The sequence below is a fragment of the Lissotriton vulgaris genome, chromosome 1_1, assembly GCF_964263255.1.
Source record: "Lissotriton vulgaris chromosome 1_1, aLisVul1.2, whole genome shotgun sequence".
Lineage (NCBI taxonomy): Eukaryota > Metazoa > Chordata > Amphibia > Caudata > Salamandridae > Lissotriton > Lissotriton vulgaris.
Window position 1 is genome coordinate 93,284,987 of NC_141685.1, and position 16,880 is coordinate 93,301,866.

A 16,880-nucleotide genomic window follows, 5' to 3' on the forward strand; every position below is an offset into this window, starting at 1 on the left:
TTCGACCAGCTGGGAAGTGTCTGTTTTGCATGCTTCTCCGTCAAATAAAGAAAGTGTTTCTTACCTGCTCGGCATGGTCTTCATCCTTCTTTACCACGAATGCATTTATATATAAGTTTAACCTGTAAATAACATATCCATTCAACCATTTCTAATGCAAATTCAGGAGTCTAAAGACCAAGAATGCCAAGCAAGAAACGTCAACTCAATTCTGGTGTTGATGGGTCTCAGTAAGGAGGTTAGGGTGACCAACTGGCATGGGTGCAAATTCAGGACAGTGAGTGTAAAAATTCAGGACAAAGGGTCAAAATTCAGGACAAAAATTCAGGACAGGAGGTCAATATTCAGGACAAAACCTCAGAACAAAAGGTATATAGTATATAAGTAATCCCATCTACATCCAAACATATTCATCCATTTGCAAACCTATCCATCATGTATCCTTCCGTCCATCATTTCACTCATCCATCCATCCACCCTTTCACCCTATACATCCATATACTCATCCATTCACTCTTCCACCCAATCATCCACTCATCCATCGAGCCACTTATCCACTCATCCATCCAGCCATTTACCTTTTCACCCATCCTTTCACTTACTCATCCATCTACCCAGTCATGCATCCTTCCACCAATTCACCTTTTCAGTCATCCATACATCCTCCCATTCTCTCTCCATTGACCCTTTCACTTAGCCATCCTTCCTTCCATCCATCCACCCATCCTTCTACTCATCCACTCATGAATCCATCCATTGACCCTATCACTCATCCATCATTTAACTCATCCATCCACCCATTCACTCACCCATCATCCACCCTTTAACTCATCTATCCATCCTTTCACTCATCCATCCACCCTTTTACCCATCCTTGTACCCTTCCACCCAAACATCCATCTATTTACCTTTTTCTCTCACATCCACCCATTCACTCGCCCATCATCCACTCTTTCACTCATCTATCATCTTTTCACCTATCCATGCACCCTTTTACCTTTTCTCTCATCCATCAACCCATTCACTCACCAATCATCCACCCTTTTACTCATCAATCCATCCGTTCACTCATTATCCATCTATTCACCCTTTCATTCATCCATTTACCCATTCACTAATCCATCCAGCCATCCACCCATCCCTTCACTTACTCACTCGCCCAACTTTTTATATTAATTATGAGCTGAGCCTTTGGCTGCAGAGTTGCAGACAGAAGAGGCTCATCAAGAATGTCACCCTTGTGTTAATTCATAAAGCAAAGAGTGGGGTGGGGGTAGGATTCACTACACCCCTGCACATAGGCAATCTGAAAAAGTAGAAGGCATGAGTCATGCATGATGCACAGTGCCATTCGATGAGGTGACTGTGACATGGTGTTGTTTCCAGGGCTTTAAGCAGGATGAAAGGGGAGGGCTCTCAAATGGGGGTGTTTGATGTAGCAAAAAATCTCTGCTTAGCACAGTGTACCGCCCGACTAGTATTTTGCCTCTTCTGTCAATGTATCCAGACATATAACACAAGTAACGTTACACCTACAACAAGCCAGAACTATTGACTTTGTCAATGGTTGTTAGTTGCATAAAATAAAAATGCAGCAACCATGGCTTCTTTGAATATAATATTGAAATTGCACTTTTCTAAAGTGATGAGACAGAAAGAACTCTAGCCCCTTCTTTTCAACTTGTTTCACTAGCTTTTTTTCATGAACTGGAATAGTAGCAGCATTGGTGCGTTTGCTTATTCCTTCCATCTCCCCCAGCCCATGGCAGGAGGAGGCCACCTCCTGCAGTAAGTAACACTCCAAACTGGCCAATTGTCTTCTGTATGTGGCAATCAGCCGCATACAGAATGACAATGGGCGGGTGGGGGCTACTTGTACTCCGAGGAGGAGTGCGAGGCGGCCCCATCAGGGGCTGAGGCTTCATACAGGGAACAGTGCTGTGCCCTGCAATACCCAAAATTACGGACAAAAGACATCCGTAAAAAGGATCCTCACGGACAACAGACGTGAGGTCCATATTACAGACGGTCCGTGAAATTTACGGACGGTTGGTCACCCTAAAGGAGGTCTCAGGAGTGTAGCTATTAACAGATACTCACGAAGGTAGCTGGGAAAAGTAAGTGCGCTGCCACTTTTCGAGTTCAATGAGTTATATTAGCAAACGCGTCACCCCATTTTATTAGTGGTGGAGAAACCCATTGCAAGTTGTGTGGGCCAGTCTGGGTCATAGAGAGACACTTGATCCAAGTCCCTATACGTCATACATATGGATTTTCATATCAGCCTTCCACCTGCAAAGCTCACCTGGATGCTCACTGCGGCCATGGCGGACATAGAAAACTGCACTTCCAGAGGGTAGGAGGTTCAGGCACCTCTGTTGGGCAGGTTGGTTCCACACATGGGTTTCCTTGTTTTCACTGCACCAAAATTTAGGTTGGAGGGCAGGCGGTGACAAGATGCTTACTTGTTTGATGTCCAAAGCTTAGACAGATGACTGTTGTTTGTTCTTGTGAGCCTTGGACTTGCACTGCCTCCCCTTGTGCATCTCTCCCATAGATATACCCTACATCTGCACCATTTTAAGGAGGAGAACATCTAGGACATACAAAGAGCACTCAATAAACACAAACCCCAGCTACATGTGCAAAACATGGCTCAAACCTATAGAGGTTGCCAAGCATTTGCCACCTCAACATAACACCCAACTCCTGTTATACTCTTACTGTGTGCTATGTCAGCTGAACAAGCTAGACACAGTTCCTGCCAACATCATGCATTGGGACACGGCTCATGCAGTCGCCTAAGCATTTGCCACCTCAACGCTACATCCAGTTAGAGCTACTGTCACACATCACGGTACAACAACAGTACTTATGAGACACAGCTAGCACCACCATCATGTCTGCTCAATCTCATGTTTACTCATTCTCATGTTCACAAGCATTTGACACTTTGTATTGGGGTTTTTAAAGTCCTGCTCCTTCAATCTGGAAACTCGAGAGTATATTTGAAACAACGCTCTACCTTTGCTGCCCGTTCACTGCCTGGATGCATGAGTTGTGCGGCAGCTTGTTTTTGCCACCCCCAATGTCTAGTGAGTCATCAAGTGATCAGCAATGTAAAGGAAAACACTAGGGGCCTCATTTATGAAAAGTGACGCATCGCTGCGTGAAAACAGCGATGCGTCACTTTTCACTGCATCCTCCTTGTGACACCAATGATGCGTCATATTTACAGTATGACGCATCATGTTGCAAGGAGTTACAGATACGTCAGTATTTCTGAAGTATCTGTAGGCGCAAAAGTGACGCATTGGTGGAGTGTGTCATAAAAGTGACGCAACTCCAGCAATGAGTCCTTTCACATAGGGTAAGCCCCATGTGAAAGGGCCTGCGTCAGTCTTACACCTGCTGTGAGGCAGGCATAAGATTTTGACACATTTGAGTCCTAGAAGTGGCGCAGTGAAATCTTATAGATTTCATTGAGTCACGTCCATGACCCTTTCTTGCGTCAAAACGCCCCCCCTGCATACATTATACCTGGTGCAGGTATAATGTGGCATAGGGGTTTACAAAGTGACGCATCTACCTAGATGCATCACTTTGTAAATATGGCGCAAAAAGGCGCATTTTTTACGCAGCTGGTGCGTCACAAAAAGTGACGCACCGGCGGCGTAAAAGTGGCGCACGGCCTCATAAATGAGGCTCTAGATCAGCAACTGTTTTTCCCTCAGCTAAGGTTACTGGCAGTCAGACAGATCCTGTTTCTCATCTATTACTGCAGCAATCAGGATTCTTTCACCAATTTCCTCATTGATTATTTACGTGGAAATATGAAACATTTGAACAGTTAATCAAATCATTTCTGTAACTACATTTTTACATAAACAACTCATATTTCCAATCTTTTCTAGTTTTGTTTTGCGTTTAATCATTATTTTCCTTTTCAACACTTAGTATGCTGAACACAGTAGCCCCACCATTTTTTCTAACTTCACCAGGAGAACCTCCTATGAAATGGGCAAAGTGAGGTAAATATATTTGGTGACTATGCCAAGGTTTGTGGTTCATACTTAACACCGGAGAGGAAAACCTCCCTACTGACGCATTGTTTGGGGCCTGAGGGTCAGGAGGTATTTGAGAATTTGCCTATTTGGAGAAGGAAAAAAAAGACTTAACACCTTGGCTCCTAAGGCTTTTCCCTTCCTGTGCTGGAAAGTATTTATTCCCATTATTCATGACAAGGTCAGCTTGTCATAAGCACAGCTCAACCGTGCCTCATGACGAGCTGACCTTGTCATGAGCATGGAAGCGGTTAAAATATTTTGAAATGTGTCATTGTTTTAAATCTTTACTTGATGCACACAAACTTGTATCGTATTCCAATACCACCATACTGCAGAGTGCTCTGTTGATCCACATTTAGGCTTGCGCTATATAAATACACATACCTACAAAGATATCAACTGAAGAGATTGATAGAAATTGAGGTTGTCCAAAAGAATGTATATGCAGAGATAATTGTTTATGTACTGCTCACACAGATATACCTCATTTCAGAGTCAGGGTATGATAGAGTCCATTACTCTCCTGCTTGACACTGGCTCCCCCAATCTCTCATGCCCTTGACGAGCGGGAGACTTACAATAAAATTCTTTGTTGCTCACCAATTAGGGACATTGCACATTTTCTGAGTAGGGTTTCTTGGCCTTGGGTTCTGAATATGTACTTTGCCACACCACGGATACTTTTAAATGTGCAGGAACTTTCACAGATAAGACACACGTGCCACCCAGCACAGGCCAAGGATGCCTTGCCTTTTGCGCGATTATTAATCGTTCCACTGGCGATCAGGGCTGCTTTCCAAACTTTAGACTCCCCCACATAATTTTAATTCCTTCCCTGCAGTCAGTGGTCCCGTCCATATTAGAAGGGACATCTGGGAAAAGGGGTGGATTAAAGCGAAACTCTCTATTGTCTTAAAAACATTATTAATAGCTGCCAAGTGCCCCCACGTGACATGTGACACGTTCCACTACTTCTGTTGTAAACAACCTTATTATCCCTCTCGTGAAGTCGATGGAGCTTTCAGTGCATTAGTACGAAGGAAGTTACAACATGCTGATTAGCAGTGAAAACGTGCCTGGTATTACAACAAAAACGACGGTGGAACAGAAAAGTACCTTGTCACTCTAGGTTGAGGCTCATATGCTCGTATTCAACAATACCTATGAGAATCTGAATAGAAAATCTGAAATAAATATCAGAGATGTAACAATCTGGATAGAACTAAGTGCTGGATAAGAAAAAACCTGCTGAACAAGACTCGGCTCACCTGCCGTGTTTACAAAGAGCTTTGCAAGTGTCAAACTGCTAGGCGAGTCACTGTCAGTCATCGAAAAGCGGAAACAGTACTGATATACCCTGTCAAAAAAATAATAAGTGCGGTCTGAAACTGTCACATGATCCAATGTTAACCCTGACCCGTCACCAAAGTGAGTACGGTGATGAATGTCACCTGTCAGGTAGGACGATCGGTAAGGAGAGCGGAGCGTTGTTAGAGCCGCGATGGCACCCGATGTGGGCTGAAGAGGTCGTCAATTGAACGGATGCGGCAGGACCTGTATCTCCCCCTCGCAGCTGCACTTTTAAGGGTGATCGAGACTGGCAGTGGCAAAGTACGGGGGGCCGCCCATGCCTCGAGCACTACACGCGTCTGCTTTGACGAGCCTACTGCTCGTGTCTGGACAGCCTAGGGCGCTGCATGAGCTGCCGCATATGAGCAGTCCCGTAGGAGCTGCGAGGGACTCGACCATCGAATACACATTGGAGCGGAGTCAGGTGGACAATTGTACTTGCATTACCGTGCGTGAGTGTTTGCAGCCGGTTAGCGCTGCCCCCCGCCCTGATCGGATATCGAGCTGCGCGAGTTCCAAACTGAGATGCAACAAACCGGCACAACACCATGATTTAGAAAGAATGGATCCCTTATGGAGTCTACCAACTATCGACCTATCTCCAATATCCCTACCTTATCCAAGCTGCTGGAAAAATGTGTGCACCTACAGCTTACGAAACATATTGATCACTTTAATCTTCTCAACAAACACCAATCAGGCTTCCGTGCAGGCCATAGCACAGAATCTGCCATGACACACATCATTGACGACGCGCTGCAAATACTCAACCAAAATTGTGTCAGAGAGCTGCTTACATGGAAGCATTTATCACTCTCGATCAGAATCTGCATTACGTCATGGCACCTACTGTCACATGCTTAGGAAAAGAGCCCTGGATGTTGCAGTCCTGCACAGGCCACTCACAAATAGGAAAAGTAGGCCTGTAGGCTATAGCCTCCAAGGGACAACTGTGTCTTGTGCATACAGTTACAAGACAACTTAGCCAGTATCAGAACTGCTGAGTTTGACGCCCTGCAAACTAATCTCTTTTGCCTAACAGGGCACACCAACACCACCCCCCGCCAGTGAGGGGTTGGCAACGCCACTGGTCAAGAACGGCAGAAAGTTGGGGAAGCCATGAATAAATACGTTGAGCGACTCGAAAAGCGAAGTTAATGACGAAGAAGTGATGCTTGTCAGATTCATTCAGAAAATGAATGCTGAAACTCTAAGTCTGGAGCGTCGGACTGTCCACAGTCCTTATGGACACCCGCCTGCTGTCTGCTATAGACAAATGGCAAGAGCAGCCATGATTGTCTATGCAGACGCATGCACGAAAGCCCTCGCCAGAATGGATTGCAAAAAGTACTCACAATAATGAGAGCACACATCCTATGCCAGTGCCTTTTAGGGCCATTAAGCGCTATATAACTAGAAATACTATGCACCCACATGCCAACCTTTTAAACTTTCTCTCTCTCTAACTGACAATTTGCTTTTACTCTGTGTCAAGGGTAATCTCACCAAACACTGTGGGTTATATTGCAAAATCTTGACCTTGGCCATTAAGCTCTGAGAGGAAAGCTCACAGACTGCGACCTCTGTGCACCGCACTCAGTACCGCCTCGTGACGACGCCTTGGTATCCTCGACGGTGCCACTACACGCCGAAATCGACGCAGCTGCTTGCACCGCAGTTCGGGGGCACCGCTCATAAGGTAACACGACGCACTGCCCTCATCCCGCACTGCAGCCTTGGGCTACCGACGCCGGCGCCATCGACTCTAGTTTGTCAGCTGACAACAGCGATTCAGCAAGGACGACACCGCTGCTTGCACCGTGACCTGCCAGCACCGTGATGAGCACCGCCTTCAGCTCGCACTGTGACCCTGGTCTCACCAATGACGCCATCTGACGCCGCCACAGAGCCGCTGCTCGCACCGCGACACGGGGGCACCGCACGTCACACCACTGCACTTCGCACCGCAGCACACGATGCCCGGCGACGCCAGTGATCCTGACTCCAGCAGAGACGAGATCGATCTGTAATGCATGTGACTTCGAGGGCCCAGACGGCTCCTGCAACGACATCCGGAATCGACGCCTGCGGACGCCTTGTTTTCGGAAGCTCAACGAGAGGTGGACGCGCCCTGCATCTCTAAAAGGTCCTGTTTGCGGGTCTTCCCGACACAGTACCTGGCCCTCTATGTCGCGGCCAGCCAGAACTGTTTGGATTTGTTTGCTCACGATGCCATGATAGCCCGGAGCGACGGCATCACGCTCCGACCTCGTTGCCAGATTCTTCTCCTGATGCGGTGCAGTGTGACAGCTCCAGTGGCGACACCCTCCTTCTTCGGAGTTGCGACGGCAGCAGCAGCGACGGCAACACGCTTCCTCTTCGTTGCGGCGCGCTTCTCTCCAATGCGGTGCAGTGCGACAGTTCCAGAGGCGACTCCTTCCTCCGGAGTTGCGATGGCAGGCACAGCGACGGCGACACGCTTCTTCTCGTTGAGTTGTGCTTCCAGCTCCTTGCCACACGCAGTTCCTCAGAAGGCCTAAAACAGTAGCTGTCACGATGTCAATGGCTGCACTTAATGTAACCACTAACCTCAGAAAGATGTCAGCAGGAACGATGGAATGCCGTAAATCCCCCCTTCTTCTCCAGGATGCACCCACACACAGAGTGAAGGTAACACTACAATGCGTCCATGCACCCCAGGGAAAAGGGAAGTGGATAAAATAATAAACTGCTGCCAAAAGAGATGTCTCCTTCTTTCCTGTTTCTGTTGTAGCTAGTAGGCCCTCACAGAAGCTCTAGAAGTCGTCTACCACAGGGTAACTGCAGGTAAGGGGGAGAAAAGAAGCCGTAGGTTAGGAAGGTCTGGGAACACATCATCAAGTGTTAATAGTCTCACACTACTTACAAATATTACATGGCAGTAATCCTAATAAGTCATGAACCCTTCTTACTCGAAGGATAGTCATCCCAGTAAACTGGGTTCAAATATAGAAGACAAGCACAGCAGAGCTGTATCAGTATCCACGTCTTGTACAATGAAATAACAAAACCAGGAAGTAGCGCTCCTACGCAGTACAAAAGAAGCAATATCAGAAAAGATCCAAAATCAGCAAGGCAGTAAGAACAAGCACCCAAAATCAGCAAGGAATTGGAATAGAACAAAATCAGCAAGGAAGTAGGAGCAAGCACCAAAATCAGCAAGGCGTAGGAATAGAACACAAAGGGATTTTTCAGAGCTCCAGGATGTGTCAAATGACAAGTACTCGGCATCAGACATAGGAGTCCTATGACTCGATACACGAACCTCTTGTGGTGGTTTGAATCAGAGTTTTGTGGTGTAAGAAGGCTCGTGAGATGGAGAACAGCAAACACGCTCCTGCGTGGTTCTCAACGCTCTCAAAAGCCGGGACTAGCAGCCTACACCACTGTTTGTTATTCACGGGGGAAAGGAAGAGTCGGCGTTCCTAAGATCCTGTTCTGTAGCTGCCAAACCAAAGGGGGCTTGAGACGGAGAGCGGACAATGCGCTCCTGCGCTGCTCTCTGTATTACCGTACCAAATACCTGATTGAGGTGTGGCGCTGGATTCAAAAGGCTTTGGGTCTTGTGCAGGTACGAACAGCCGTTCGTTCCATAGGCTCACCTCCGGGATGAAGATTGACAAGCCCCGCTCCTTTGACCTGGAAGGGCTTTGTAGAGGAAACTGGTCTTACCTCTTCCGGTTCGAAACCCGCTATGCCTCTGGGAAATGTAGTACAAGGTACACCCGGTTCCTCCTGATGGTATTCGATGGACATAACAGGCGTTTCTGGTTACACCACACCTATTTCGCTGATGATAGCGTGGTTCCAACCCCCCACCCCTACGCAGCAGGCTCGTGATCGCTACAGAACCCCCTCTCAAGGACCGACGTCCCGGCGGTTGGCCTGGCTTCCCGGGATGTGTAGCATGAAAGCGTTCTAGTAGAAGGGGGCAGTGCAGGTTGGCAAAGGGTTCCCAGGTCCTATCCTCCACCCCAAACCACTTCCAGTCTACATGGTATTGCATTCGACCTCTAACCATACAGGAATCAAGAATTTCCTCTACCTCATACTCTTGCTGACCATCAATGTCAATGGAACCCGGTCTGGCGGGGAGTCTCATTCCTACCGGGCAAGGCTAAAGCAAGGACACGCGAAATATGGGATGGATATGCCAGGAGAGTAGGAGTGTTAAATGTACAGCCACAGGGTTGATAACCTCTTCTATCCCATAAGGCCCAATGTATTTGGGAGCTAGTTTGCCCACCCATTTTAAGTGCAGATTTTTTGTGGATAACCATACTTTGTCACCCACTTTGTAGTCTGGGTCAGAAATTCGTTTTCTATCTGCAAATCTCTTTTGGGCTGACTGGGACAAGGCTAACTGGTGTTTGGCATCAAGCATAACAGCACGTAGATGAGCGTGATGTTCCGGTATGGAAGGATGTGTGGAGGTAACAGGCCACTCAAAGGGGAGCATTTCTGGATGAAAGCCATACAGACAAAAGAAGGGTGAACACCCCAGTGTGGAGTGTTCAGCATTGTTGTAGGCAAACTCCGCCATCCAGACAAGAGGGTATTTCTCTAGGGTTTGGTTTAGTCTCTCCATTTTTCCGTCAGTCTGGGGATGGAAACTGGTGGACAGACGGGCCTCCATATTAATCGCTTGACATAGAGCCTTCCAAAAGCTTGAAGTGAACTGAGTCCCTCGATCCGTTATAAGGACCCTGGGTATACCATGTGCTCTCACCACATGTTGAAGAAATACCATCGCTAATTCAGAGGAGTTAGGTAGTCTTTTTAGCGGGATGAAGTGTCCCATCTTAGTCAAGTGATCGACAAGGACCAGGATTGTGGTATAGCCCTCACAAGGAGGTATCTCAACTATAAAAATCCATGGAAACAGTGTGCCATGGAGAAGGAGGAATAGGAATAGGACTAAGCAAACCCACGAGTTTGGAATGACTGGTTTTGCCCTGGGCACAGATGGCGCATTTCTTTATATATTCTTTTGTATCCTTTCTCAGTGTGGGCCACCAAAAGGCTCTTTCAATACTAGCTATGGTCTTGTATTCCTCGAGGTGTCCTCCTAATGTAGAATCATGAGCCCAAGTCATCACCTGTTCTTGGAGTACAGGCTGTGGAATGTACATGGCCTGGTAATGGTATAGCAAGTCTCCATTGACGCTTCTATGGGCTGGATCTTCCTGTATCCACGAGAGGCTATCAATAGTGGACACCGACACCTTCACATCTTCAATGAAATCCTGTGTCACCAAGAAGGCAAGAGTTTTGTCAGGAAAGGCAGAGGAGGGTAGAATGGCCGGACGGTCTTTGTCCATCTCAGGGGGATGTTCTGCGAGATCAGCTCTATGGGATAAAGCATTCGCTTTGCCATTTTGTGGACCCGGTCTGTACTTGATGATAAAATCATAATCAGAGAAGAAGAGCGACCATTGCAGTTGTCTCGGAGTTAATGCCCTCACCGTCTTTAGAAACAGAAGGTTCCAATGGTCTGTGTACATCTCCACTGTATGGGGGGCCCCTAGGAGATAATGTCTCCACTCCTCACATGCTCGTTTTATGGCTAGTAGTTCTTTGTCAGTGATTGAATAGTTCACCTCGCACGGAGTGAGTTTCTTGGAGTAGAACGTGACTGGATGTAGCTGTCCAATTTCTGGATGACGTTGAGACAACACTCCCCCTAATGCGTATTGCGAGGCATCTGTTTCCACCACAAACGGCAAGCTGGGATCAGGATTGCGTAAAATGGGGTCTTGGGTGAAACGGGTCTTTAATGCCTCGAAGACTTGATTAGCTTCTTGAGTCCATTCAAACAGAACATTTTTTCGCAGTAGACTGGAAAGAGGGTGAATAATGCTGGAAAAGTTTTTAATGAAGCGCCAGCAATAGTTAGCAAACCCTAGGAAACTCTGCACTGATTTCACATGATGGGGTGCCTTCCTTTGGGTTATGGCCTCTACTTTGCTCATGTCCATTTGAAATCCGTAGGCGTTGATGACATAACCTAAGAAGGCAACTTCTTCAACATGAAACAGGCATTTGTCAAGCTTGGTAAATAACGAATGCTTTCGGAGTCGGTCTAGAACGGTTTTAACATGGCAGATGTGTTCTTGGAAATTGGTAGAATATACGAGTATGTCATCAATGTAGACAATGCAGATGGTATCCAAAAGACCCCTCAATACCTCATCCATGAAGAATTGGAAGGCAGCGGTGGTGTTGCACAGCCCGAAAGGCATCACCTGGTACTCATAGAGTCCGAATTTAGTTTGGAATGCTGTCTTCCACTCGTCCCCTGGTTTCACCCGTACCAGGTGATACGCTCCTCGTAGGTCTAGTTTGGTGAAGACACGAGCCCCTCGTAGTTGGTCTGGACCCCACACAATTGTTGAGCAAAAGGGAGAGGTAACCTACTTGGTTGGCCTTGGAATTCCCAGGAGCCCCCACAGGGTGCTTCATGTCAACAGACTGAAGGTATATGTTGACAGAGCAGACATGGGCTTGCTCATGGCTACAGATGAGGGACAGGAGGAGGAGAGTGACCCTCTCCCAGACCTGCTTTTCTCAGAACCCTGATGATGGCTCATTTGATGGAGTAGCCTTGGCAGGCAGCCTCACTGACCAACAGCATCAGGACTGCAGACAGGTTCTACAGGCTTATAGACATATGTTTTCATTGACTCCAAGTCAGACAAACTGGTGCACCCATGAGGTTGACACTGGTGACAGTCTGCCTGTGAAGAGTAAAATCTACAGGCAACCTGACCATGTCAGGGATTGTATCAGGACAGAGGTCCAAATGATGTTGGAGTTGGGAGTTATTGAGCCCTCAGAGAGCCCCTGTGCCAGCCCAGTAGTCCTTGTGCCTAAACCTCACACCCAAGATGGTAAGAGAGAGATGAGGTTTTGCGTGGACTACAGAGGTCTCAATGCTGTCACTAGGACAGATGCCCACCCAGGAGACAGGGCTTTGTTATTTTAAATTCAAGCCGGGCCAAAAACAAAGGCTGAAGTTAAGGGGCCATCAGGTCTCCTTTTGTTCAAGTGTCCAGGCTGGCAAGTATCTGCAGCCTCACTCCTTGATGCAAATGCAATGGAGGGGAAACAAATGCACACAGCTTATGACTTCACTAGTACTTAAGAGAGGCATGCTTTTGACTTTGTTCAGTCCCCTTAAATAAAAGATATCCATACACTTTTAACATAATAATGTCAGATGTGTAGGTCTATCCTAGTATGTACACAGATAACAATTTACCACTATTTTGTTGTATTTCTTTTATAGCACTACTCATCCCAATGCAGGGTGTCAGAGCGCTTTACATCACACTTACACATTAAACTTTCATAATAAATCATATATGTGTAAATCAATGTACAGTATATGTTACATAAGAAAAAAGGATCCCTGTGTTAAAAGCAGTAACCCACTTACCGATCTACATGAAATAAAAATCTGTTGTGTGTGCGCCACATGATGTGCTTTGCAGGAGATATAATAACGCTCCCTGCTACTGGTACTAGACAAAAGACAGATCTCTCCAGCAAATGTGTTAACCTCCAGAGTTATCTTGCCATTATTATTATTCCCTGAGATTTCCTGGGCACACAAAGATCTCTGCAGCATGTGCTTTAAACACACAAGATATTTTAAAATACAGACTTTGCAACCAACTAAGCAGAACAAATTTGCTACCACATTTCTCCTTGTTGACAATTTCTTTTTTCTAGAGTTTAAAAAAATGAATGTGTAAGTTGAGGGCGGTGTAGGAAGCTGGCTCTCCATATAGTATATCAAAAAGAGGTATACTGTACAAAGAGTTCAGGTATTCCCTTACGAGTGGACTAGGGCTTGCTCTAGCAATCCCACGGTGCTCTTCTAGGGGATAGTGTGGTCGAGCAGCCTTAGGCTAATCAGAGAGGCGTATTAGACATCTGCAAATACACACAATAATCAATAAATGATCACACAACTCAATAAGGAGATCCACACCAATGTATAAAAATAACACGCATTTACATATAACCTTCGGCCCCAAGATCATCAAAATCAGGTAAGTATGTTTTTTAAACAGCATGTTTGAAGAAAACAGGTTTTTGACTCTTTAAATTGTGATTAAAGCCTTTTGAGGTAATGCTAAGCGTTGGAGAAAACATATGTTGCATCAGGTTATGTAAAAAATGACTTATGGAATCTTTCCCCAGGATTTAAGGTGAGTAGAGAGCAAGGTCCAAGGCAGCACTAATAGGTCACCTTGGGGGGTACTGCGGCGTTTGGATGCAGAGGTGTGTTTTTCAGCGTCGGGTGATTGTGTTACTTTAAATCATAATTGAAACACTTCGGTGTGATGTTAACCTATGTAGGAAAAACATATATTGCATTTGGGCACTCAACAGCGACTAATGGGACGAATCTTCTGGACTTAAGGTGAGTGTTAAGACGCATTTGAAGAAGTTCCGACAGCTTCGACGGTCAAGTAGCAACTGCCACCAATCGAGTGTCGTCTGACTCACATTCTAAGGAATGTACAGGTAAGGTAATTCTAACATGAGGTCACAAGGTAAGATGAAGCTTTATTTAAATATAACATCACAACACTAACTAAAACAAAGAAACAACATTATCAAAATAACATAAAATCATTTAAGGAAATTATACAGTTACATAGTCTTGCAAGTAAACAGGAGGTCTGCGGATTCTGGGAGCTCCATAAACAGAAGTGTCCAAGATAGATCTTGAACTTGTAGCAAAATCAGGAATAGGGTTATATTCATCAGAACCATTCTGTTCATCAACCAACTGACCCATCTTCTCTGTTTCAACATTAAGATGATGATCAGGAATAAACATAGCACCAGAACATCCTTCATTGTCATTAGCCTGTCTGACCACAGAACCCCTCCTTTGATAAAGAGCAACCCTCCTTAAATTCCACTTCTGCCCACCTTCAAGCACCACAAAATGTTTTCCAACATTAATGATTCGCTGAGGATCAGAAAATTCAGAGAGACCACCCTTAACCCTTCCACTCTTCACCTTTACCCAATCTCCAATCCTAAATTTTGAATCAGAAAAAGCTTCAGGAGACTCCCCTCCAGATAAAACCCAATCTTTAAGCCATGCTGGAACTAACCTAGAACCGGGTAACCGCCCCCTCATGACTTGAAAAGGTACAAGGTCAGTAACACTATGTTCAATAGAACGATATGCCCACAACATTTCATCAATCAAATGTCTCGGTGGAAGACGATTTATCAAAGCTAACTGTAATGTCCCTTTCACCAATCTATTGACACTCTCCACCATACCATTACCCATGAGATTGTATAAAGAAGTACAAGAATGTTTAATGCCACACTTTTCAAGAAAACAACGCATTTCAACAGAAGTCAACTGCGTACCATTATCCGTCAACAAAATATGAGGAACACCATCATCAAGGAACAATTTTTCCAGTACATCAATAGTGGATTTAGTAGTAATGTTATTCAGAAACTTAACAACCAACCACCTCCAATGAACATCAACAATGACTACTGCAAACCGCATATCACCAGAAAATTCAGCAAGTGGACCGATGAAATCTAAGCAAATGGTATGCCAAGCCTTGTCTGGATCAGTAATATGATCAACACACTTTTGAGCGCCAACTTTAAGTCTCTTCTCACTTTCTTTACACAAGACACAACTTTCAACACATTTTATAATCTGATCCTCCATACCTGGCCACCAAAACTCCTGTTTGATCCTCTTAATAGTCATCCCTTGGCCAAGATGACCTTCATGGGCAAGTTTAAAAATATGAACACGAAGACCACTTGGTGGTGCAAACCTATCACCTCTTATAATGACATCATGATTGCACACTGATAATTCATCCAAGAGTTTCCAATATGGTCTAACTCCAATAGACACCATATTTTCTCGTGGTGCTCCATTCTTATTTAAAGAAAGAACTTCTTTCAAAATAGAATCAGATTTCATCTCCTGCACCCATTTGTGGTAAATAAAATTACCGTGCAATTTTTCCGTATAATTAATGACAGGTAAAATAATAGCTCAATCAAATGAGAGGCAGAGTCCGTGGTATCTGAGTCATACGGGCTTTAATGAAAATGGCTCGAGCCAGTGGAAATCAGATCCATCAATACAAGGGTTCAGGAGGGGATATGCAATGATGGCAAAGATGTCAACGTTTTATTAACAGTACATAATATATATAGTAAAACTGTACAATGGTGAGGGATACAGTAGGCGTGACAAGTGAAAAGAATAAGATAAGAACACATGTGCGTAGCAAGAAGGCGTGTACAAGGGTGTGCACGGAGGCGTGTACTGGAAACGTCACAGAAAGTGTCATAAGTGGGTGGATGCATAGAGGATTCTGCAGAGTCAGCAGAAACCTTTGACATGGGTGCGCGCGCAATTAGTATGACGTGTGATTGACGTGGAACTAGGGAGAGCTGGGGGCTTGACTTTAGCACTAGTAAAGGAGACAGAAGTCTGGCATGTCAGATCGACCTGTTCCTATAACATATCTGATATCTTGTGTTTGGAGGATGTTTAATCTGAAGTAAAAGGTCTCTCGGGCAGAGGCTATTCTATACTGAATGCATATGTGTCTAAGTGTAATGCGCGGGGCCATGTGCCTACCATGGTAACGGGAGCAATGAATTACATGAAGGAGACAGGAAGGCTTGGCCCTTTGCTCTGCAGCCGGGAATATGTTTACCTAGACCACTAGACTGGAATGTGTTGTCGAGGAGGCTGAACTGATAACTTGAAGGCAAAATACTGTTTTGGCAGGCAGGCCAGGTTGAGCCAGGCACCGCTTCGCTTGGCAGGAAGTAAGGCAGAGGTCAGGGATGCATCTCCATGCTGCAGCTTTCAGAGGCAGAGACAGAAGTGTTTCGAAGTCAGAAATCAGGGCCTAGCTCGACAGAGCCAGGAAAACGTAAAAAGTGTACCATGTAAAGACGTTGGCATGGCATGATTAGAGACTGAATTATCGATCCATTCATGGTGGATCAGGTAGAGGACATGTTAACGTTGGACGCAAATGCATTTGCGTCTTCATATTCGGTCATGGAGGGAAATTACATGTACTTTAAGCACGTACATGGAGACGTTGGGGTACACGTTAGGGGACATACTTGACCATAAAAATTTCAATTACCTCATTCCCTCCTTGTCCCCTACGTTCCCTTCAGGATATATCTATTTTCATGAGACCATCTATCTGTTCATATAACATCATCTGCTCATCTTTTCTCATACGGGAACTGGAACGTGGACTTGGGTGTGGAACGCAGGCTGTGGCACACAAGCCGCAAATCGCTGGCCCACATTGTAGGCATAGACAACAACTGAATACTATGAGCAGTATGATTCCTAGGAATGACAGTAGTTTCCATCCCCAG

At 45.5% G+C, this 16,880-nt stretch overlaps 1 protein-coding gene across 1 annotated transcript in view; it reads right to left on the bottom strand.

Annotated features, from left to right (window-relative positions):
• The window catches only part of LOC147737528 (uncharacterized), a gene marked incomplete at its 5' end in the record, with an annotated part of 327,972 nt that overhangs the window by 247,480 nt on the left and 63,612 nt on the right, over nucleotides 1–16,880 (bottom strand). Inside the window, 1 exon segment of the mRNA XM_086924375.1 lies at nucleotides 10,556–11,829. Within this exon segment, the coding sequence (XP_086780501.1) occupies nucleotides 10,556–11,829 (1,274 nt within the window).